Genomic DNA, 24,479 nt, shown 5'->3' with positions numbered 1-24,479 from the left:
TTTTTTCTCCATCTTTTCTATTCTGGGAAGGCACATGAAAATACGATGTGTTGCCAGAGAGCCACTACATTTTAGGTAATTCCTTCCTGGTTTTTTCCTATATTTAACAGAAATAGTTCAAACTAGTACAAATATTGCCCAGAGCTTTAGACTTTATAAGATATTTTTGTGTGGTATCTCATTTTATCCTCAATAAAAAATCTTATAGTATGAATCTCAATGTTTATAATTACAAAAAGTTTACAAATTCCAAATAAGTTGCTCAAAGCCAGATAACTTAGAAGTGGAAATTATAGAACAAGCATAAGTTCATCCAAGTATTTGCTACATGCTAGGAAACAAATCTGTGAACAAGACAGAAAGCAAAAATCCTCATCCACAAGCACTTGTAATGTGTAGCCATGCATCTAAAACCCAACTACACGTTAAAATCACCCGAGAAGCTGCAGGGAAAAAACTGAAGCCTGGGTTGCATCTAAGGCTTAAGTTATGTGACTTCATTGGCCTGAGGTGAATTTTAGGCATGAGATTATTTTCAGCTGCTTAGTTGTTTCTAATGTGCAGCAAATAAGAGAGCCAGTAGGTCTAACATTAAGAAAGCAATTTGGAAAACACATGTATGAAAATGTGTGATAGCTATCGTGAAGGGGAATAATCGATGCAATGGAAGGACAAATCCAAAGCACCTAATCTACATAGGTGGGATCGAGACAGCCACTCAGAGGAAGTAACATTGGATGAAAACAAGCAGGAGGCATAGTAGTAGTCACCCAAAGAGAAAAGCTCATGCAAAAACTAGGGGTAAAAGGGAGCAGGCTGTCTTCAAGAACTGAGATAAAATCAATTTAGCTAAATCATATTGGGCAAGGAGGCTACAAAATATAAATCTAGAGAGGTAAGCAAGGACTAAATCATAAAAGGCCAGGTAGACCATTTTAAGGACTTTGAACTTCACACAAAGGACAATGGGATGCCACTGACAGGTTTTAAGCAGGAGAGTGACAGCAGATTGATTTGCATTTTATAAGTGTCCCTTCATCTGCAATGTTGAGTAGGGGTTAGAAAGATGCTGCTGTTAACACAGCAATCAGTGGTGGCTGACAGCCAGCCCATATTAGCAGCAGTGGGAATGGTGAGAAGCACAAGGATTTGAGAGTCAGTTAGGAGGAGACTCTAGTGGATAAAAAGACTGAAGAACAAAGGGGGCAAGAGTTATTCCCAAGTTTCCATCTTCGTCAACTAGATGGATATTGAGAAGCCAGGATATTCCCTGAGGTAAGGATTTGTAACTCCAGGCTAATTGTTAAGTGCTGGGCATTATGTTAAGCTCCGTATATTAATTTTCCTGTTTAGCCTTCCAAACATGCTTTAGACATAGAGTATTTACAGTCCTCAGGTAAAGAGACGACTGGAGATCTGAGAAGTTCTTGCCCACGTTCATATAACACATGGCAAAGCCAGTATTTGAACTATGATTTATGCTCTCATTCACCACCTTACACTGCTTCTCACTGATAAATGGAATAAATAAGAACCAACAGCAATGATTCAGTTAAAATACAAATTTAAATTGAAATAATTTGGGACAAGGTTTATATTTTATTTTATTCTTGGTTGAAACTGGTATAACTAACTCCTGTAGAAGACACATCTAACTATCAAATCTAGAGAGGACTTTATTTCCGAGTGCCTATGTTTCCTACAATCAATACTTAATGGACAGTATCCAAAACACATATGTAAAATCCATAGATAAAAATATAGTCTTTCAAATTCCATTTTTGATTTGATACAGAGATTTAAAAATTGTTTAAAATTTAGATTGATAAATACACCTAAGATGACCATAGGTTTTCATATTTTATCCCAACTATGATTAGACTAGGTGATTTTTTTAATGCCTCTCTGCTCTCTGGAATTTTCTAAGTTTTCTATAATAAATGTTTCATTTTATAATAGAAAAAAATATGTATTTTAAAAGATTTTCATTTAGGATTATGAACAGCATTATTGACATGATTATAAAGAATAAACACAAATAAAATGGCAAATTAATTGCACACACAGGATGACTTACAGCTGATTTGTCCTGGTCTCAATGAGTTTCTGAATGGTGAAATCATCAGAAAATGAGAAAAGTTTTGTGCCACATCCTCCCCACATAATGTTTTTTTCACTTGAAATCATGGATTCACTCAAACACATGACTGGAGTGCTAATATTTCCTATATTGAGTATCTTCAAAGGAGCAGCTCCTTTACACTTTGCCAAAAAGAGAAAACACATTCAATTAATTGAGTATCTGCAAAATGAAACACTGTAAAATTTAAGCTTTCTAAAAACTACCTTCCTATCATACAGAGTTAGAGGTATTAAAATAAAAATTTGGTATACATTTTCTCAAAGGATTTATAAAAACAGGATTCAATTCAAGCAGTGCTCAAAATATTATCCTATAACCAATGCCTTCACTTCTCCATGCAAAAATTGTGCAGGAAATAACCTATGTATTTTACTCTACTTCTCTGTCTCTCATTAGGTTTTTGATAATAAGGAGTATGAATGGGTAGGATTTTGAGTGAACAGTTGGACTCACAGGTGAATAGATGGAGGGAGGAATAATGTTTTAATAATAAATGAGAATCTAGAGAACAGAAAGTTAAATGATAGCTTCAAAGCTAAAGAAAAATTTGGTAGCAAACCAGATTTAAAGCTTAAGTTTTCTTTGTTTTTCCACAATGTATTTATAAGTAATTATTGACTTTGCTTATATAAAAATGGAATTATTTATATATTCCTAACATTATAAATCAAATCTATTTATCATTTATCCTTAGTTCATTCATAATAAAACATACATTCAATAAGCAAATATTTATAGATGATCTATAGTGTACAAGAGAAAATGAAGCAATAAAAAGACAAAGAGCAGAATTTATGATCCTTGCTCTCAGGAAGTTTATAACCACTTAGAAGGGGCTGGGGATGAGCATGCATAAAACAAAGAACTTAAAATAAATTTTGATGTAGAATGCATTCAACATTTACCTTAACAGTTTTATCTTCAAAAATTGCTAAGTTGCCATCAGCAGTTCCCACCAAAAGAAAATTGTTTTGCTTGCTAAAATGAAAAATGTCAACATTGTAACAAAAAGAATGCTTATCTTGACCAAGGTGGTTTTAGCATCTCAGCTTGACTAAATCTTTGTTTTAGCATCTCTGCTTGAGTAAATCTTTATAGACAGGTTTCATCCTGACGGAAGGCCTCTGATCCTTTTCTTGTACCATTTACTTCAGAAAACTTAAAATTGTGAGTAAATTGTTTCTCAGTCCATTTGAAATGTAAATCTTCTTCTAACCTCTTGTCAGTTTTATAGACCAACTAACCACATCTTTCTCAAGAATCTGAGGGCCCTCCTGCAGAAATGTAATCAAGAAAGAACGCCCCATCCCCGGTCTCTGTGGGAGGGTGAGGGCCTAAATTCAATAAGCACCAGTTTGCAAACACAGACAGTCTAATCACATTGACAACTTCCCCTCACCCCCTAAGTATTCCAGTACTTTTCCACACTCACTGCAGCGCTTTAAAAAATTCCTGCCTTTATTTCAGCAGAGTCGAATCAATTCTTTCTCCCCAATTGCAATAGTCTTAAATAAAATCTTTGCCAGTTTAACTCCACCTGATGAAATTTTTCTTTCACAATATCTAAACAATTTCAACTTCAAAATTTCAAGTGTGGTTTAAATTTCAACTGACAAAAACTTGTGCTGCACATTTTTCTAATATTTCTTTTTCCAGTACTGACTTAACCCAGAGGAGTTTTGGGAGTGCAATCACCTTAATGGCTCCTGGAAATCATACTGCCCCAAATATCACTACAACCAACCTGTTACTAACACCTGAAATTATGCCATTTTGATAATTTCCTTTGAGATAAGATCCCTGCAATCGATAATGATTATATGTTTCCACCTATCAAAAACTTATTAATTCATTTATTGGACTTTTTTTCCAATGTGGTATTAGTTAACTTATACTGTTTTAGACTAGCACATAATAAGCTATATATATCTTTGTGGCTTCCCACAATTACCTTTAACAGTGAAAAATCTTAAAAATGAGCAATCGTTGTGATGCTATAACTATTTGCACACAATTAAGTAATCTAAAAGGTATGTAATTTACCCTAACTGTCAAATTCACCACCATACCTTAGCTTGGAAAAAGAATTGCAATACAAGCAAGTAACGGAATCAGTCATCTTTTCAAGGGTATGTCTCTTATTTCCATCCTCTGTATTAATGACAAGGAGAACACCGGACTGTGTTCCAGACACAATCCAGCTTTCCTTCTCAATAGGCAGATGCACCAAGGCGAGGCACAGTATTCTACTATCAGTAACTTCCTGTAAAGGAAAGAAAACACACCATAAATAGTGTTTCTAGCTTAAGTGACTAGACTTACATAAAATAAAAATATTCTCTTATCCACATAATTAACTCTTTTTATCACTTGTTATTTCAAAAAACACCGCCAATTTTATTTAATATTCAACAATAAATTAGTTAACTGGCAAATGTTTTGCCTATCAAGAATGCATCTGAAACTAAAATTAAAAATTGAAAGTTAAAAATTCAGCACCCATATATGATTTTTTAAAAAACTCTCAGCAAAGTCGGAATAGAAGGAACATACCTCAAAGCCATAAAGGCCACATTTGACAAACCTACTGTCAACATTGTACTCAATAGGCTAAACTATAAGTGTTTCCCTTAAGATCAGGAACAGACAGGGATGTCTGCTTTCACCACTCTATTCAACACAGTACTGAAAGTCCTAGCCACAGCAATCATACAAGAAGAATAAATAAAGGCATCCAAATTGAAAAGAAGTTGAAGTGTCATTATTAGCAGATAACATGATAACGTGCATCGAGAACCCTAAAGATTCTACCAAAAAACTACTAACCTGAAAAATGAATTCAGTAAAGTAGCAGGATACAAAATTAATATCCAGAAATCAGTTGCATTTCTATATAGGAATAATGAACTATCAGAAAGGGAAACTAAGAAAACAGTCCCATTTACAATTACATAAGAAAATACCTGGAATAACTTTGACCAAGGGTGTAAAAGACTTGTACTCAGAAATTATAAGACACTGAAGAAAGAAAATGAAGAAGATACAAATAAGTGGAAGCACATACCGTGTTCATGGATAGGAAGAATTAACACCTTAAAATGTCCATACTACCCAAATCAACCTATAGATTCAACACAATTCCTATTGAGATACCAAAGGCATATTTCACAGAACTAGAACAAATCTTCCAAGAACTTATATGGAACCACAAAAGACTCTGAAGATCGATAGCAATCTTGAGAAAGAAGAACAAAGTGGGAGGAAATCACTCCACCTGATATCAAACTATGCTACAAGGTCAGAGTAATCAAAACAGTGTGGTACTTGCATAAAACCCAAAATACAGATCAATGGAACAAAATAGAGAGCCCGGAAATAAAACCACACTTTTATGGTCAATTAATATTTGACCAAGAAGTCAAAAACATATAATAAGGTAAAGATAGTCTAGTCAATAAATGGTGTTGAGAAAATTGGACAGATAGGTGCAAAAAAAAATACTAGACCATTTTCTGACACCACACACAAGAATAAATTCAAAATGGATTAGAGACTTAAATGTAAGACTTTAAATCATAAAAATTCTAGAACAAAACATAGACAGCAAAAATCTTGGACATTTCTCATATCAACATTTTTCCTGATATATCCCCTCAGGCAAGGAAAACAAAAAATAAGTAAATGGGACAACATCAAACTAAAAAGGCTTTGCATAGCCAAGAAAATCATCAACAAAATGAAAACACAACGCACTGAATGGGAAACATATATGCCCATGATACATCTGATAAGGGGTTAATATCCAGTACTTATAAAAAACTTATAAGACTCAACATCAAAATTTAAAAATGGGCAAAGGGCCTGAAGAGACACTTCTCCAAAGAGGACATATCAATAGCCAATAGACATATGAAAAGACATTCAACATCACTAATCATCAGAGAGATGCAAATAAAAACCTCAATGAGGCGTCACCTCACACCTATCAGAATGGTTATCATCAATAAATCAACAAAAAACATGTGTTGGTGGGGATGTGGAGATAAGAGAACCCTCACGCACTGTTGTTGCAAATGCAGATTGGTACAACCACTTTGAAAAGCAGAATGCAGTTACCTCAAAAAATTTAAAATGGAATTATTTGCCTTATGACCCAGCAATTCAATTTCTGGGAATATATCAGAAGAAACCAGAAACACTAATTTGAAAGAATATATGCACCCCTATGTTTACTGCAGCACTATCTACAATAGCCAAGATTTGGAAGCAGCCCAAGTGGTTATCAGTAGATGAGCAGATAAAAAGCTGTGGTACATTTACACGATGGAATACTACTCAGCCATAAAAAAGAAGGAAATCTTACCCTTTGTGACAACATGGATGGACCTGGAGAGCATTGTGCCAAGTGAAATAAGCCAGTCAGAGAAAGGCAAAACTATATGATCTCACTCATGTGGAATCTAATGAACAAAGTAAACTAACAAACAAAATAAGGAAACTCATAGATACAGAGCAGATTAATAGCTATGAGGGGGGAAGGGAGGTTGTGGAGCTTGGTGAAAAAGGTGAAGAGATTAAGCAAAAAAAAAAAAAAAAAAAACATAGACACAGACAACATGGTGATTACCAGAGGGGAAGGGGTGGGGAGGTAGGTAGAAGAGGTTAGAGAGGGGATACATGACGATGGAAGGAGACTTGACTTGGGGTGGTGAACACACAATTTATTATAGAATCATACACTTGAAACCTATATAATTTTAATTACCAATGTTGCCCCAATAAATTCAACTAAAAAATTGAAAGTTATTTCTAATTATCATTTCCCACTCTATCAAAGCAATATAAGAGGATCTTTCAACCTCAAGAATGTTTTGGCACAACATGTATTTCAAGGCAATAGTCAAAATATTAGGTTATTTTTCAAATCTAGAAATTTATGTTATATTTGCCAATACAATTTATTAATCCATCTTGCAGAAGTTGTACCCAGAGCCCTTCTATCAGTTAGGTGCGCGTGCCCACCGCAGTACTGAGGGATGGCCACCAACAGCTCAGAGCTGCACCCTTCACAACAGAACTGACCTCAGCTAATGGGAGCTGGCTCATCCAGAAATGGCAGGGAGGTTACACCACCCGTCTCCCTGGGCAGATGGCAGCCAGTGACCAGCTGATGTGTGGGAATGAAAGACTGGCCCCCTTGCCTGGTGAAGGGATAAATCTGGGCTGCTGTTCACACTCCAGAGTCTTACACAGAGAAAGGCTGAAGCTAGACTTCCTCAGAGACTATGCTTTTAATGAGCTTTCCCCCCTGCTCTTTCTGGCTTCCTGTACTTCCTGAAAAGTTTTACTTAAATCACATGTATAGATTTTCTGTCTCAGTCTGTTTCTAGAGATTCTGACCTAAGATATACACATACTGCTATTTTAAAACAAGACACATACTACTTGATTTCATATGAACACTCTTGTTCTAACAGAAAGCCAATTTAATAATACTCCTAAATTAGCTCTTATTTTCTTCCTACATAACTTTTTAACTAGTAATATGCTTTAAAATTATCTAACCACTATACTGTACACCTGAAATTAATACAAAATTTTAAAAGCAAACTATAATTGAAAAATACAATTTTAAAAATAATAATCCACAGAAATGAGTTTTCTAGAGTACCTCTAATTTAAAGAGAATTTGAATTTACCTCGGAAGTGAGCCTTTTGGTGGTTAAGTCAAGAAGGGAGAGCTGCCCTTGATCTCTGTTCCCACAGCCCAGCCAGACACCTGCGTTTCTGCTGTTAGGATTTGTAGCAACCATGCATTCAACAATGAAGTTTTTAGGTACTGGTATATGTCTCATCAGGCAGATTAACTCAGCTGAATTCAAAATGTCAAAGACCTGAGAAAATTTAAAAATAACAAAACAGCACACATCAAGTTAACACATGTCCTTTTGAAAGATCATATTCTGGTGCAGAATGTAGAACTAAATGTTATACCTCTATCAAGAAAAACCAAAACCTGTTACCTAAACTGTGACCTACCCAGAGCAATAAGGTTAACAATCCAAAATGATAGATAAAAGTTCATTAAAATAATATTTAATTAGAACTATGCATAATATATACTCTTTTGGTATATATGATATGTTTTGTAACTTGAAAAGAAAGGAATGTCTGAAAAGTGCCCATGCAGACATTTAGCAGGGCCACTCAGTTATATACTACAGAGAGACACATCACGTGGAAGATGAACACTTGGGCCAACAATGCAAGAGACCTTCCATGAGCTGAACGGGAAATAAAATGTGATCTTTGGTAACAAAATTCACAAATCACCTCCAGATTTGGTTTTTATGTTTTTCCTTCAAGCACTAAAGAACTAGCGGGACAGTGTAGAACCTCTGTAGGAAAACAGAATCAGGAGTAAGGAAACAGGAATGATATCTGAGCAAGTTCCTTACTATCTCAGTACCCCATCTGACGAAGATGATGAGTTTACCCATCTTGCTTGGTATCCACTGTATTTTAAAGATTAAATGTCAAACTGTTTTTTAATAATGTCATGTACTAAAAACAAAATCTAAGGTTGTTATATAATATATACAATACAGGCAAAGTATAACTGAAAATAAAAGGGAGAAAAAAGTAAAACAATAATTAAGCTGTGGAAATTTCACTATGATAACATCTGTGTGATTAAGACCAGTGGTAAGCAAATCAAAAAACAGAAAGGCTTAATATCATAAGAATATAATCCTCCCCAAATTGTCCACAGGCTTAATGCAAGTCCAATCCCAAGCACAACAAGGATTTTTCATAAAAGTTGACAGGGTTATTTTAAAGTTTAAAAATTAAATGCAAGAATAGCAAAGGCACTCCTCAAGGAGAAAATTAAGTGGGGAAAGAAGACTACTATAAAGCTACAGGAGTTAAAACAGGATAGCATTGGAGGAAGAATACTTAAGTTGACCAATGGAAGAGAATGTATATGTTGATATGCACACAAATCTTTGAAAAATTGCAGAGTAAATGTGGAAAAAATTCAATGGGAAAAAAATGAAGAAACTATTTCATTGGTGAAGCTGCAAGAACTGTTTATGCATAAAGAAAAAAAAGATACTGAATTCAGTAAAAATGTCAATTCCAGATGGACTACGCATTTAAACATCAAAAGCAAAATTTTTAAGTTTTTTTAAGAAACAATAGGTAAATATTTTTGTGACTCTAGAAAAGATAAGGATTTCTTAAAATAGGATCCAGGAGTAATAGTCATAAATAGAAATTTAAATTAATGTCTATTAAAATTAAGAAACTCTACTCATCAAAAGGCAACCTATAGGAAACAAAAAGATCACAAATTGGGAAAAGAAATTTGCAACATATATAATCAGCAAAGAATTTGTATATACTACCTATAGAATCTTTTTTTCTTATTGCATTTGAATGCAAATAATCTATAAAAATGGACAAAAGGAAAGGCATTTCCAAGAAGAGGAAACACATATGAGCAATGAACACATAAAAAGACGCTCATATTTATTAGTAATTAGAAAAAATGTAAATCATAATTAGAAAAAATGTAAATCAATATACATGTATGAACTTATTTGAAAAAAATTTAAAAGCCAGAGAATCTGAAAATTTAGAGAAAAGACACAGAGAAATAGCTACCATAATGTAGGTGATGAAAGTGTTAAGCTGTTAAATTTCTTCAGAAAACAATTTGGATACTCACATATCCTATGATTCTACAATTCAGATTCTAGGTAAATACCAGAAAAGCAATTTTCATACAATCTGCACTGTTTGTAATAGCAAGAAACTGGGAACAGTACCAGTACCCATGGACATGATGACGAGTAAATACATTGCTGTACACTCAAACAGTGGACTGTAATAGCAGTGAAAATAACTAACAGCTATGTTCAACAACCTGAATGAAGCCTGCACAGTAATGTTAGAACACTAAAAAACCTCAGAAAAGTACATTGTTATGATTCCGTAACTGTAGCCCTGGCTGGTGTGGCTCTGTGGATTGAGTGCCAGGTTGTGAACCAAAGGCTCAGTGGTTCAATTCCCAGTCTGGGCACATGCCTGAGTTGTGGGCCAGTTCCCCAGTTGGGGTACATGAGAGGCAACCACACATCCATGTTTCTCTCCCTCTCTTTCTGCCTCCCTTCCCCGCTCTCTAAAAATAAGTAAATAAAATCTTTAAATAAACAAATAAATAAATAAACTGTAACTACAGGAAACTAAACTGAATGGCAAAATCATAAAGAAAAGAAAAGCAATAATTATCACAAAAACCAGGAAAGTGGCTACATCAACAGGGAGAGTGACACAATTAGGAAGAGGCACATGGGGGCTTTGGGAGTAGTGGTAATGTTCTCTTACTGTGGGTCTAGGGTGGTGGAGGACATAAGAGTTTGCTTTATAACTGTTCTGAACTGTATATATGTTCACTTATATTTCTATATAGTATTTTATATATATGTGCATATACTTATACTTGCTGTTCTGTACAAAATATTGATAAATTCTGATTATAATAATACCTGTGCAGAAGTAGGTCTTTCTTGAGGATTTTCTTTTAAACACCTTCCAATTAACTTCTCAACCATAGGCCATGGGGCACAACCATATTCTTTAACTGGATCTAAAATATTCAAAAACATGCTAGAACACTAGAACAATTATTTTATTTCCTCTATATGTATATAAAAGACCCAGATATTGCACAACACTGATCTCTATGATCTTATATTAATTACAAAGCTATTTATCAAAAAAGTTAATTTTGTTAACATTATCTTTACTTGAGACATCTAAAAAGATTTGAATTTTATGGTAAAGAAAAAGACACTAATACAAATTGAATAAAATAATACAAAGTCTGAGCAGAAAAAGTCCAGCCATTGTTAATATAACAAAAACAGTTTGCACAACATCAATGTAACCTGGCAGCCAAGGAGAGTGGACTGGAATGTGCATGCGTGAACAATGATGACCTCACTGTACTTGTCAGCAGGGGCAGTAGACACCCTTGAGTGTGCATGTGTACTGTGTGGTTGTCATGTTCAAATTGACTAAGCAAGTAGAGCAATGAACCTGCATCAAATTTCGTGTTTTGCTTGAACATTCCTCTGTGGAAATTATTGGAATGATTCAGAGGCTGCAGCTATGGGCGGCTGATGATTGGCAGCTTCAACACAACACCACGCATGCTTATGCATCACATCTGGTGCTGAGTTTTTTGGTGAAACATCAAATTAGCCAGGTGATTCAGCCCCCTACAGCCCATATTTGGGGCCCTGAGACTTCTAGCTTTTCCCAAAACTAAAATCACCTTTGAAAGGGAAGAGATTTCAGACCGTCCATGAGGTTCAAGAAACTGTGACAGGGCAGTTGATGGTGATTGGGAGAACTGTGTGAGGTCCCGGGGTGCCTACTTTGAAGGGGACTAAGGCAGCATTGTCCTATGTACAATGTTTCTTGTGTCTTCTTCAATAAATGTGTCTATTTTTCATAGTGTGTGACTGGATACTTTCTGGACAGATCTCATATATTTTCATCCCATTCCTGCATTTCAAATAGACTCTGAAAACACTTTTGTTCATATAATAATTAAGACTTCCATGAAAGTATTTTTATTTGACTACTAATCCTCATGTCCCCATGGTCAAATTGTATATGTTCGTTTTCTGTAAGAGATATGCCACTCTTCTGGCTGAGGTAGAACAGAAACCTAAAAACTTTCACTGGAAAGCCAACTGGTAAATAAGGGAGATGACCCAGACTGTCTAAAGTTTATCTAAATGAGAATAAATTTTCTTTTGCTGAGAATCTTTAAACTCCCCCAAAAGGAGACAGTTAAAGCTATATCCCTGTGCATAGTGCATACTGTACACTCAAAAATATTTCTTAAATGAGAGGAAAAGAAAAGCAGAAAATATGAGAAACAACTAAATATATTTAAGAGAGTACTTTGTCCTGGGAACTGAATTAATAGTTAAGGAATGAAGGACAATGTCCTAGAATTTCTTAAAAGCGTGAACAACCATTCCAAATGAGATTTGAACTCATTAAATACACATGTACTAATTCTAATAAATATTTACTACTAAATCTTACATTCCTGCATATAAATTATTTCACTCCAAGAAAATAAAAACATTCCAGGCAAATGGGCACACAGCAACTTTTTATGTGAACAGAAGTCACTAAACTTGAAGTTTTAATGGCAATATTCTTTTCTGAGTATTCTTCTAAATACAAACCAAATATAGAAATATTAATTTGGGGTTTTAAAAAGGCCTAAAACTGCTACCTTACTTCATGTGATTTTTATTTATGTGTCACAGTATTTACAAATATTCATGCACTACACAAAAAATTATCACCTGTGAAATGAATTAAGCATACAGCTACAATTAAATAACTTAAAAATGAAGCTGTTGATATTTTTAAAAATCTATTGTAAATCAGTAAATCATACCTGGTAATTTTCCTTGTATTGCCAATTCATCAAATTCATTTGGAAACTTCAAACCTTCTGCTATTCTACCTCCAGTTGTCAAAATGTCATACAGTAGTAAACCAAATGAATAAACATCAGCCTGTTGGTTATAAATTACATTTCCCCTAGCAACTTCAGGTGCACGAAACCCTGCAAGTAAACAGATATATTAATAAGTATGCTCAAACCAGAGCTCATATACCTAAGGAAATATATAGTTCAACAAATATGCTAAAGAAGAGTCTAAGAGATGAATTCTAAACTAGGCCATGTCATCTCTGTAAGGAGACACCTTAATCAAGCAATTAACAGCCCTGTCCCAAGACATTTCATCCCAAGGTCGAACCTGAAGAATAATAAGGGTAAAAATTCAATAATAAATTATTAAGTAGTGTTAAAAATTAAAGAAATGAAACATATTATAATTGGGAAAAAAACTGTCATATTTTTTTTTCTCATTCCTAGTAATAACTATTCCCAGGGAAGTGTTTCAAACAGACGAAGGGTCAGGAAGGAGATTTCTAGACTTCAAGAGACTTCAACTTGGCTAAAATTCCAATGCCCTCTTTATTTTGAGAACTTGTTACTCTGCTCCTTCTACCCAATAGAAAAATAAAAACAAAACCAGGTCTAAAACAAGTAAAATCCTTCTTTCTCAGGTGATAGTCCAAGTCTGAGAATTTTTTAAAGGGAAATAAAACCTTTCAATACATAACAGAAATAAATTGCTTTTAAATTCTTCAGAAAAAAAGTAATTTCAACAATATTCATAAGAGTCAAAATATCAACAATCTAAAGAATTCCAATCATAAAAGACTTGTTAAAAAATGTATACCATATGACTTAAAAATAATTTTAAGATGACATGCTATAATGTAAATGAAAATGTAGGATGTAATTCTGAGAAAACAAAGTCTATCAAATATGTAATAAAAATCAACTAAATTAACTTTCTTAGCTGTGATGATGGTATTGTGATTATGTAAACAAATATCCTTATTCTATATGTTCAGAGGTGACATAGTATAATGTACTTAATTGCAAAACTCATATGCACATACACAGAGAGTGAGGTTGTAGGGTAGATGGGTGTATATTGTACCATTCTTTCAACTTTTATATAGGCTTAAACATTTTCAAAATAAAAAGTTGATGAGAATGTACACAATTAAATACAACAAGAAATACATCAAATGTAACAACGGTCATTCCCACATGCTGAAATTATGATTCACTTTTATTTTATTTTAATACTTCTGAATTTTCCACAATGAACATATATAATTGTTATAGAGTTTAAGTATACAGCCAGGACAACATAATAAAATATTAACTCGTGACCTTCAATGAGTGAATGATTAAATCTGGGAACAGTTCTATTTGACAAAGAGCTTGCCAGCAAGATGAAGTTCAGGGGTCCTTTACCAGGATGTAAGGTCATGAAGAGTCAAAGGATGGATGTGTCAAAGTTGAGCATGATAGATAGCACCTACTGCACTCATCGTTAACAGTTTCTAGCTAACATGTGCCCCATTTGTTCACTCTCTTTCTCTTTCTTCACATACACATAAACACATACTTACTGTTGCCATTTCTTCACAGTTTTCCCTTTCTCTCTCTCTGTCTCTGGGTGTGTGTGTACATGTGCATGTGTATCAGTACATACACAGATAACATATTCATCGTCGGCAGCCGTCCGTCTCGAGAGACGATGGTGTAGCTTCTTAAGAGTCTATCTGCACCGCCGAGAATGGCTGTGCAGTCCGACTCGGGAGTGACACGGTATCTGTCTCCTCCCGTGTTGAATCGACATCTTGCGATGACGCTGGAGTGTCCTCTCCAGTGAAGCTGAAGCTACAGAGCCTGGGCAGGGTGATATGGAGGGTCTGCTGTTGCCCATGCAGCAGACCCCCCCTCTCTTCGCAGCTGAAGGATCCAAGGGAAAGACGGAGTCAATACAGCTTGGCTTCAGGTGCGCCGCAGGAGTTGCCGGTGTTGACTACAACGTCAAACCGCCTTAGGGACTCCGACTCCGGATTTTCTGTCGGGGTTTACTCCCTTAGCCTTTCCCCTGAAGAGGTATGCCGCAAGGCAGCGGAGGTTTTTTGGAGTCAGAGTTTTCCTTCTCTGATGTGCCCTGACTGGAAGATTGAACCAGCGACACTTAGCTCGCAGGCCGACACTCAATCCACTGAGCCAAACCAGCCAGGGGGACAGATAACATATTATATGTAACATAAAACATATATCTGTATTATATGCCATATAACATTATATAAATTATATATAATATTTAACATATTATATTAAGTTTCAGATACAATGTATTTCCTCAGAATAAAAACATTTGCCTACATAGCCATAACATTCTCAATCCATAAGCTAAAGGATTGTGTAAGTTATTAAGGTAGTTCTAAAATAGGTCCCTAATACATGTATCCTTATTACTGAGAACTTTCTTGAAACAGCAATTAAGTTCCTGTAAAATTTTTATCTTATAGTTAACTATACTTGTTATTATAGTAGTAATAGGGAGAATAAACTTTCATCTATTCACTATAGTCACCACTGATTTTAATTTTGGATGAAAATAAACACTTTTAATATTACATGCCATTGGGAAAGACTAGAACTAGGAACACTTCCTGCATCTTTACAAAGGGACAATATTGCCACAAGATATATGATCTAACATTGAAATGATTGTGGTGCTTGTGCACCACACTAACACACTGTACAGATACCCTGTTCAGCACCAATGGCCCTTGGAGACTAAAATGCTAACTGAAATCCTAAATGTATATTGTTGTCATTTATTTAAATGTGTCACTCCAATTCTAGCTAAGATGGCATAACATTGGCCTAGATTTATAATCCCGCATAAAACAGTGAAAAAAACAGACAAAACATATGTAACATTGGACAGGGGGAGGACAGAACAGTGACCCTGAGAGAGCGCAAACAAACAAGGTAGATCCTGTGAGTGCCCCCAGCTTCTAGTCCACAGTACCAGGAAGGAAAACACAAACAGAGCCACGCCCACCCTCTCTCCATGAACTAAGAAGACAAAGCAGAATCCAAGAAAGCAAAAGTAGCTAGGAATGTGCCAGTGGTGTGTTAAACACCAATGAATTTCTCGTTTAATTTTCACAACAACCCCCTAAGACAAATGCTATTGTTATGTTCTATTGCATAACCCAGGAGAGAAGTTAGGTAATTTCTCTAGTCTCAGCTAGTAAGTGGTAGAGCAAGGATTCAAACGCAGACAGTCTGACTCTATAGCCCATGTTTAATATATTCCATACAGCCAAGGGTTCACTAAAGCATATCTATCTCAGTAACTTCAAAATCCACTACTGTGCCTAGAATATGCACCACTGAAAAGGATCAATGGGAAATCATTGACATTGCTTTTATAAATCTGAATATGTCTAAACTCTATTCATATTTATTTACTCTCAGGAACTTCTAACATAGGGCCAAAATGAGAGTTTCTGCTCACACCTAATAAAATAGAACTGTAAAGGATACCAACCCAGTGAATACATTTTTTAAAGCTCTACATGTTATCCGTATATAGTCAAAATTGAAAACCACTTAACTAAATAACTGTCTTCCATCTATCACTTAACCCATACCAAATTTCCCACAGTTATCTAAATAAGACAAGTCATTTTATATGTTATTACCTTTTGCCTGGAATGTCTCCTCCCACTCTTTTTTTCTTTTCTTTTTTTTTTTTTTCAAGCCTCTAGCTTATTTTTAAGATATAATTCCAGAGTCACCTTCTCTATGAAGGAAGTCCTGACGACTTACAGCGCAGAATCACTTGATCCTTGGGACTATCACTACACCTTGAACTACATCTCCTACTGAAACTGACATGATGCTTTATGATTATTTGTTTCCAGCTTTAATTCTCCTGGCAGAATATATGCTTCTGGAGGGTAAAAATTTACATTTATTCACACACATTTCTGAAATTTACCACTAGAGTAATTGTTAACATACTTAGGGCAATTGCAATATGCCAATCCTTGCTCTATGCTATTTATATGGATTATTTCATTTTACCCTTAAACAATCCCATGAGCTAGGCATATTTTCCTCATTGCAATTTACAGAAAGGAAAACTGAGCCCCAGAAAGTGAATCTTGATGAATATAAAACAGCTATTAAGTAGCAGCACCAGTTTGGTTTTTGGTAAACTTCAATTAATTATTGCCAAATGCATGAATAAGTAATTAAAAATAAGTATAATTTTTCCTTGGAGAATTATCATAACAATTATGTTAAAGTAAATGAGAAAATACAAATCATTTCCTAAAAATTTTAAAAATAATTTTTCAGATAAGCTTGATTTAACAAATGCTATGAATGTATTAGGAAAACATCCATAGATCAAAAGTATGAGAAATTTATAAACTAGGTCTTATTACATAACTCATAGTGCACAGAAACATATATTTTCTTTCTTTTTTACCCTCAGAGAAGTATGAGCAGAACATGTTTCATCAGCTCTATCAGATGATAGTGTAACGGAGACTAGCATTTTTGTTTAGCCAAAGACTGTTGTATTTCTATGGATGAGTTGAAGCCATCAGTCAGCATCCATCTCAGTCAACAATGCGACTGTCACAGGACCCAGAATTAACTGTCACCCCCAACAGGATATAATATATCCACTTGTCTGAGTTAAAGTTAAAGGTCTCTAAGCTATTTCAAGTTGAAAGCATCCATCCCATATTTACCTTTTAAAAAGTAGACAGGCACTGCACTGTGGTCTCTGCCAATAACTGAACTGTTTCAGAGTTATGAAAAAAGGGTTTGTGAACCTAAACTAGGTCTGCCTCATTTTTAGCTAGGTGTCAACAGTACCCAGATTCAAACATTTGCCATTCCTTTTTACCACCTCTGGTGTATGCAAACATTTTAAAAGTCCAACTTTTAAAATATAACTTGACAAAAATGTTCTCTCCCCCCACCTCCGCTGGGAAATTACATAAATTAATTTTTTTGTTTTGCCTTACAGAATACAACAATCAAAATGACAATGTACTGGTCACAGCTAGTCACACAATAGGTATGGTATCTGAACACAGTGAGTTAGGCTTAACTGTTCTCCTCAATCTCCTCTCATAACTGAAGGCACTGGTTATCTATATTGAAGAGGGAATATTCAGAGAAACCTATCACTTACCTGGTGTGCCTTCTGATGTTTTTATGCCCATTCTGCAACAGTACTGAGCAATCCCGTAGTCAGCAATCTTTGCAATGATGGCAGCATTGGGATACAGGGTGAAAAGCAGTACGTTGTGGGGCTTCAAATCACGGTATATAATCATGGCCGAGTGGAGGTATCTGCCAGAAAAGACACAGGTCATCTTACTAAAATGTGATTACATTATTGTACGTTTCACCACCATTTCCTTAAACGTGGATATCCATTATGCTGAACATTAAAAATCCTGGGCTAAGTTTGGCCCTCTAAGTGAAGAGATTGTAGAAGGAAGTACAATACCATGGTACAAAGCAAAAGCTTATTGTTTAACAACAACAGCAACAACAAAATCAAAACAGGTCAATCCTGGTAAGTGAGTGATTGATACATAAGGAACAACTACTTCAAACAAAGTACCAACTTTTGAGACTTCTGTTGAGTATACTTTAATAATTACCTAAAAGGAATTCTGAATTCCCTCAATGATCATATGAGTATTTTAATTAGTTTAAAATGTAAATATATTTAATAAGAGTTGATAGGATATTAAAACTCCCATTTACTTAATAGTTTAGATTTTCATAAAACCAGATAGAAGTTTATCTCATATTTTTACATCCCATTTCTCTTCTGATATTTATTTTTTCTGACTAAAATGCTTCCTCATTTTTGAAACATATTTTCTGCTTTTCAATAATAATAATTCAAAATAAGACTTTTCTAGCTATTAATATTATATACTTTTGAAGGTGTAACTTACTTTACACCTGATTCTATTATAAATTAAGGTTGACAGATAACATTTTGGAATTTTCTTGGGAAAGATGACTTTAGGTGAAATTAGAGTCTTTCCTTTTAGAGTGATCTATTCGACCATAGGCAACTAGAGTTGGATATTGATGATAAAGATTCAAAACTAGTTAATATTAAAAAAAAATAAAATTTTAATCTCAACCAGGTCTTGCCTATTCTGGAAACATGGCCAAAGGGTTACTACTATGCTTCAGCTACTAAAGTACGTCTATCATTGCCTTTCCTTGCACATCCACAAAATTCAGATGTTCTCCAACTCTGTCTTCCCTGTTCTATAATGTCACATTTGATATCACTCTCCATGTAATCTTATAAGTATATCATGACCTACATTGCAAGAACAATTTTTCACAGATCTTAATAGAGGTCAAGTTAAATTATTTGTTCGTGGTTTGGGTTTAGAATCACATTCTATCAAAAATATTTACTCCATTGTCTAATATCAATCACTGCCACAGGGATTGGGAGGAACAGAGTGGCAGCAATAGCCTTAAATTTCCATTGCATGACAGCCTAGAGTGTATCCATCATTTAATTGCATCAATTAATGCAGTAGATTCTTTCTCTTCCAGGATATAGTTAGAAAGGTTGACAGTAGGCCTATTCACTTGGGTATACATATTTTTGGCTGAAAAAATAAGATAAATGTACTAACAAAGTTGACCTTAACAATAAGTAATAGGCTTGAAAGAAAAATTTACTAAGGGCTTAATGAAAGGCCATTAGTCACTCTTGCCCTGTTGAAGAGAAAGCTGGGAGATTAAGATGAAAAAAGTTAAAGCTAAGTCATGCATAATTGAATAGCATCCAAATCCTTTATAATGTATGCCTCTTACAGAATATTTACAGAATATAGATTCTTCAAGAATACTTCACAGAGGTTAAAAAGTAGTTAAACTTAATTTAGATAATGTCAGTGGCAAGGAAAGGTTATCTGGGTAAATTAAAATGTTCAATTATAGAACTGAACCTTAAAAATAGAGTTTTAATAATTTTTAATAGAATAGCAAAACAGCTTTTGAAATATTGAAAATCTTGCCTTACTGAAAATATTTCAACCACAATTTATGCATTATGTGACAATGAGCATTATTGAATACTTTATTTTAGAAACTAGTCTAAACACAGTCATTCATTAATCACGATTACCATTAGTATATCTTGAGGGGTCACAGTCTACAAGGAGAAACAGGAGCTCTAACAAGGTTGCAGAAATGTGGTGAGTACAATGCTAGGGAAGCCAGAGAGAGAAAACAGTAGGTAAAGATAAGCAAAGCAGACTCTTCCACTATACTCTGAATTTTTAAACTGATTAAGAGCCATACAATCTCTACTTTTCCCTCTTCAGCACCTAATACAACTCTTTCATGGAGTGGACTCAGGAAATGTGGCACAGAGGCCAACTGTTTATGGTGCAGATGAACTCCATTGAAGAGATGGTATATGAGTGAAATCTAGAGGAAAATGAATTCTCTAGGCAGACAAATTTGTGGAAAGAGAAGAATGACAAATGCAAAGATAGGCATGAATGTCAATGAAATGCCAAGTCCTTCAGCGTGGTTAGAAATGTATAGTGAGGGCAGGGGGCTATAGAGGCAGAAAAATGGGAAAATGGCATACTTAATGAGTTTTGATGCTATGCCAAGGAATTTGTATATACTTTGTAGATAACCTGAAACTACCAGGAAAGTTCAAGCGTAATTAACGTTTTATTTTAGAAGGAACATTCTGATAACTTCCTGGAGACACTGGACCAAGGCAGCAGTAGTGGCATAAAAATAAATGAATCAATTAAAAAATAATGTCAAATATTTAGGACAAAATCTGGTGGACAAATATATATTTACTTTTTGGTGAGAGACTTGGTCTGGATGTGACCACATGTTTGTTGGTAAGTAGAAGATACAAGAGAAAGAACAGATTGATGGGAAGAGGAAGTAGCAAAGAAAGTAAATTCAATTTTCAATATATTAAAACATAGAAATTTATGGAAAATACGTGACTATATCTTCAATGGTAGTTGAGAATTATGATAAAGAGCTCAAAGGAGCAGGCTGAATTAAAGATGTAAGCTAATAGTTGAAGGCAAGACTTTGAAACAGTCACTAGCCATCAGAGAGATACAAATAAAAATCACAATGAGATACCACCTCACGCCGGTCAGAATGGCCATCATCAGCAAATCAACAAACAACAAGTGCTGGCGAGGATGTGGAGAAATGGGAACCCTAGTGCACTGTTGGTGGGAATGCAGAGTGGTGCAGCCACTATGGAAAACAGTATGGAATTTCCTCAAAAAACTAAAAATGGAACTGCCTTTTGAACCAGTGCTTCCCTTGTTAGGATTACACCCAAAGAATGCTGAAACTCCAATTCAAAAGGACTTATGCACTCCTATATTCATAGCAGTGCTATTCACAATAGCCAAGTGCTGGAAACAGCCTAAGTGCCCATCTGTAGATGAGTGGATTAAAAAACTGTGGTACATTTACACAATGGAGTACTACATAGGAGAAAGAAAGAAGGAACTTCTACCATTTGCAACAACATGGATGGAACTAGAGAGAATTATGCTTAGCGAAATAAGCCAGGCAATAAAAGAAAAATACCATATGATATTACCTAATACAGGAAACTAATGAACAACACAAACAAAAGAGCAAAATTGAACCAGAGGCATGTAAGCAAGGGGTAGACGAACAGTGACAAGGGGGTAGGGGAGAGGGAGAGAAGAGGGGTAAGTAGAAGAAGGGTCTAGTAAAGGAACTAATATAAATGACCCATGGACATGGACAATGAGGTGGGGATTAACTGTAGGAGAAGGGGTGGGCTGGGTAGGGGGGAGCAATGGAGGGAAAAGTGAGACAACTATAATAGAAGAACAATAAATAAATCAAAAAAAGCCCTGGCTGCTGTGGCTCAGTGGATTGAGCATCGGCCTGCGAGCCAAGTGTCGCTGGTTCAATTCCCAGTCAGGGCACATGACTAGGTTGCACATCTGGTACCCATTTGGGGGCGCGAGTGAGAGGCAACCAACCACACAGTGATGTTTCTCTCCCTCTCTTTCTCCTTTCCCCTCTCTCTAAAAATAAAATAAATAAACAAACAACTAAATAAATAAATAAAAAATTTAAGTTATATGACTTCCCATCAAGATGAAGAGTATGGGTAAAGACACTTTATCTCCTCATGCAGCCATAGAAAGAATTACAACCAGATCTCAAATAAATAAATAAATAAATAAATAAATAAATAACATCCAGAACCATCAGAAAATTAAGCTGTATGAAAGTCTGACAACCAATGATTTAAAGAAGCCACATTCATCCAGATGGCTAGGAGGGGCAGAGTCACAGAGATGGGGCAAAGAGGCGATGTGGTGCAGAGAAATGGCAGCAGTGGCAGTGGAATGGACAATTCCACATTCACATGTAGTAGATAAAAGTCAGGAAGAATACCTGGGAGCAAGCAATCCTAGCCCCAGGCCAACCTGCAGAGCCCAGGGTTCCAGCACCAGGAAAATAAACCCCTATTACCTCTGGCTTTAAAAACCAGTGGGGGTTGGGGTGGCAGAAGAAACTGCTGGATTTCACCACATAAAGGGCCCACATGGTCTTAAAATGTATGCAAAACCACAGAGAGAAGCTGGAAGGGCACCAATCGCATATGGTAAGTACATGAAGTGGCTGGAAATGGGGCAAGTGCCGGGCAAATAGCCAGATGCTAGGCAGTGGCAATGTCCCCTCTCTGAGCCCCACATCACACACAGAGCCACAAAGTGGTGAAGCAGGTGATTCCACCCTCATGATTACCTAAGGCTCCATCCCACACAATTTTCACCCCACACAATTTTCATGGACTTAATAGTCCATACTATTAAGATAGGAAGTAAAAGTAGCTCTACCTAATACACAGAAATAAGCACAGGATGGCTGCCAAATTGAGGAGGCAAATAAATATGACCCAAATGAAAGAACAGACCAAAATTCCAGAAAAATAACTAAAAGAAATTGAGAAAGCCAACCTATCAGATGCAGAGTTCAAAACACTGGTGATCGAGATGCTCAGAGAACTCACTGAGTAAGGCAAAAATTTCAAGGAAGAAATGAAGGTTACATGAAGTGAAATAAGGAAAAATATATAGGGAACCAACAGTGAAGGGCAGGAAGCTGGGATTCAAATAAAAGATTTGGAACAAAAAAAAAAGAAATAAATAGTCAACCAGAACAGAAAGAAGAAACAAGAATTGTAAAAAATGAAGAGAGACTAAGAAACTTCTGAGACAACTTCAAATGTACCAATATCTCAATCATAGGGGTGCCAGAAGGAGAAGAGGAAGAGCAAGAAATTGAAAACTTATTTGAAAAAATAATGAAAGGAAATTTCCCTAATTTGCAAAGGAAATAGACATACAAGTCCAGGAATCGCAGAGAGTTCCAAACAAGCTATACCCAAAGAGGATAAAACCAAGATATATCATAATTAAAATGCCAAAGATTAAAGATAAAGAGTGAATTCTAAAAGCAGCAAAAGAAAAGCAGAGAGTCATCTACAAAGCAGTACTCATAAGACTATCAGCTGATTTCTGAAAAGAAACGTTGCAGGTAAGAAGGGGCTGGTAAGAAATATTCAAAGTAATGAACAGCAAGGACCTACAACCTAAATCACTCTATCCAGCAAAGCTATCATTTGGAATGGAAGGACAGAGAAAGTGCTTTCCAGACAAGGTAAAGCTAAAGGAATTAATCATCACCAAATCATTATTATGTGAAATTTTAAAGGGACTTATTTAAGAAAAAGAAGATCATCAAAACTATGAACATTAAAATGACAAGAAACTCACAACTATCAACAACTGAATCTAAAAAATAAAAACAAACTAAGCAAACAACCAAAACAGGAACAGAATCATAGGTATGGAAATCATTTGGATGGTTATCAGCTGGGAGGGGGAAGAGGAGGGATGGGGAGAATGGGGAAATGGTGCAGAGATCAAGAAGCATAATTGGTTGGAACAAAATAGAAAGGTGGGTGATAATAATAGTATAGGAAATGGAGAAGCTAAAAAACTTATATGCATGACACATGGACATGAACTAAGTGGGGGCATTGCTGGAGGGAAGGAGAGTACTTGGCAGAAGGGGACAAAGGAGAAAACATTGGGATAACTGTAACACCATTAGCAATAAAATATACTTTTTAAAAAAGTGTTAGTACAAATAGGTAGCTACAGAATAGCCATGGGGAAGTAAAGTATAGAAAATGGAGTAGCCAAAGAATTTATACACATGACCCATGGACATGAACAATGGTGGGGGAATTGCCTGAGAGGCTGGTAGGGGGGCTGGGTGGAAGGAGACAAGGGGGAAAATCAGGACAACTGTAATAGCATCGTCAATAAAATATAATTTAAAAAAAGAAACACAGGTTTTTAATTTTAATAGTCTAATTTATTTTAAAATAAATAAATATATATCTATATATATAAACAATTTATATATTTATATATATAAACAATTTAAAAAGTAAAGGTAAAAAAAAATGAAGTTCTTGTATGTCACTCAAAATAGCTCCACCTCTTCAGGGACTCCAAAGGAGTGTGATTTTATTGCTTCTTTGTACTTCTGTAGTTATAGGTCTATGCTAAAATATGTTTGGGAAGACAAACCGTAACGCTGAGTTGTACTTAGTGCTAGTGGAAGATTGATAGCTACTGAAATCTACTACCCTCTTGGGCACAAGATCCAGAAAGCTGTCTTGATAATTTATGATGAGAGCAAATCACGCAA

The 24,479-nt window shown here is 35.4% G+C and overlaps 1 protein-coding gene across 1 annotated transcript in view; it reads right to left on the bottom strand.

Annotated features, from left to right (window-relative positions):
- The window catches only part of LRRK2 (leucine rich repeat kinase 2), a 143,917-nt gene that overhangs the window by 6,461 nt on the left and 112,977 nt on the right, over window positions 1–24,479 (bottom strand). The window contains exons 41-47 of the mRNA XM_090273021.1: window positions 17,857–18,017; window positions 12,636–12,806; window positions 10,696–10,796; window positions 7,843–8,037; window positions 4,213–4,406; window positions 3,049–3,121; window positions 2,078–2,262 (exon numbers count right to left, since the gene is read on the bottom strand). Coding sequence (XP_090129147.1) covers window positions 2,078–2,262; window positions 3,049–3,121; window positions 4,213–4,406; window positions 7,843–8,037; window positions 10,696–10,796; window positions 12,636–12,806; window positions 17,857–18,017 — 1,080 coding nt within the window. The remainder of the gene's footprint in view (window positions 1–2,077; window positions 2,263–3,048; window positions 3,122–4,212; window positions 4,407–7,842; window positions 8,038–10,695; window positions 10,797–12,635; window positions 12,807–17,856; window positions 18,018–24,479) is intronic.

The sequence above is a fragment of the Furipterus horrens genome, unplaced genomic scaffold, assembly GCF_987537825.1.
Source record: "Furipterus horrens unplaced genomic scaffold, mFurHor1.1.pri manual_scaffold_4, whole genome shotgun sequence".
In the NCBI taxonomy this organism is placed as follows: domain Eukaryota; kingdom Metazoa; phylum Chordata; class Mammalia; order Chiroptera; family Furipteridae; genus Furipterus; species Furipterus horrens.
The sequence above is the reverse complement of the archived record's forward strand: the minus strand, read 5'-3'. Positions and strand labels throughout refer to the sequence as shown.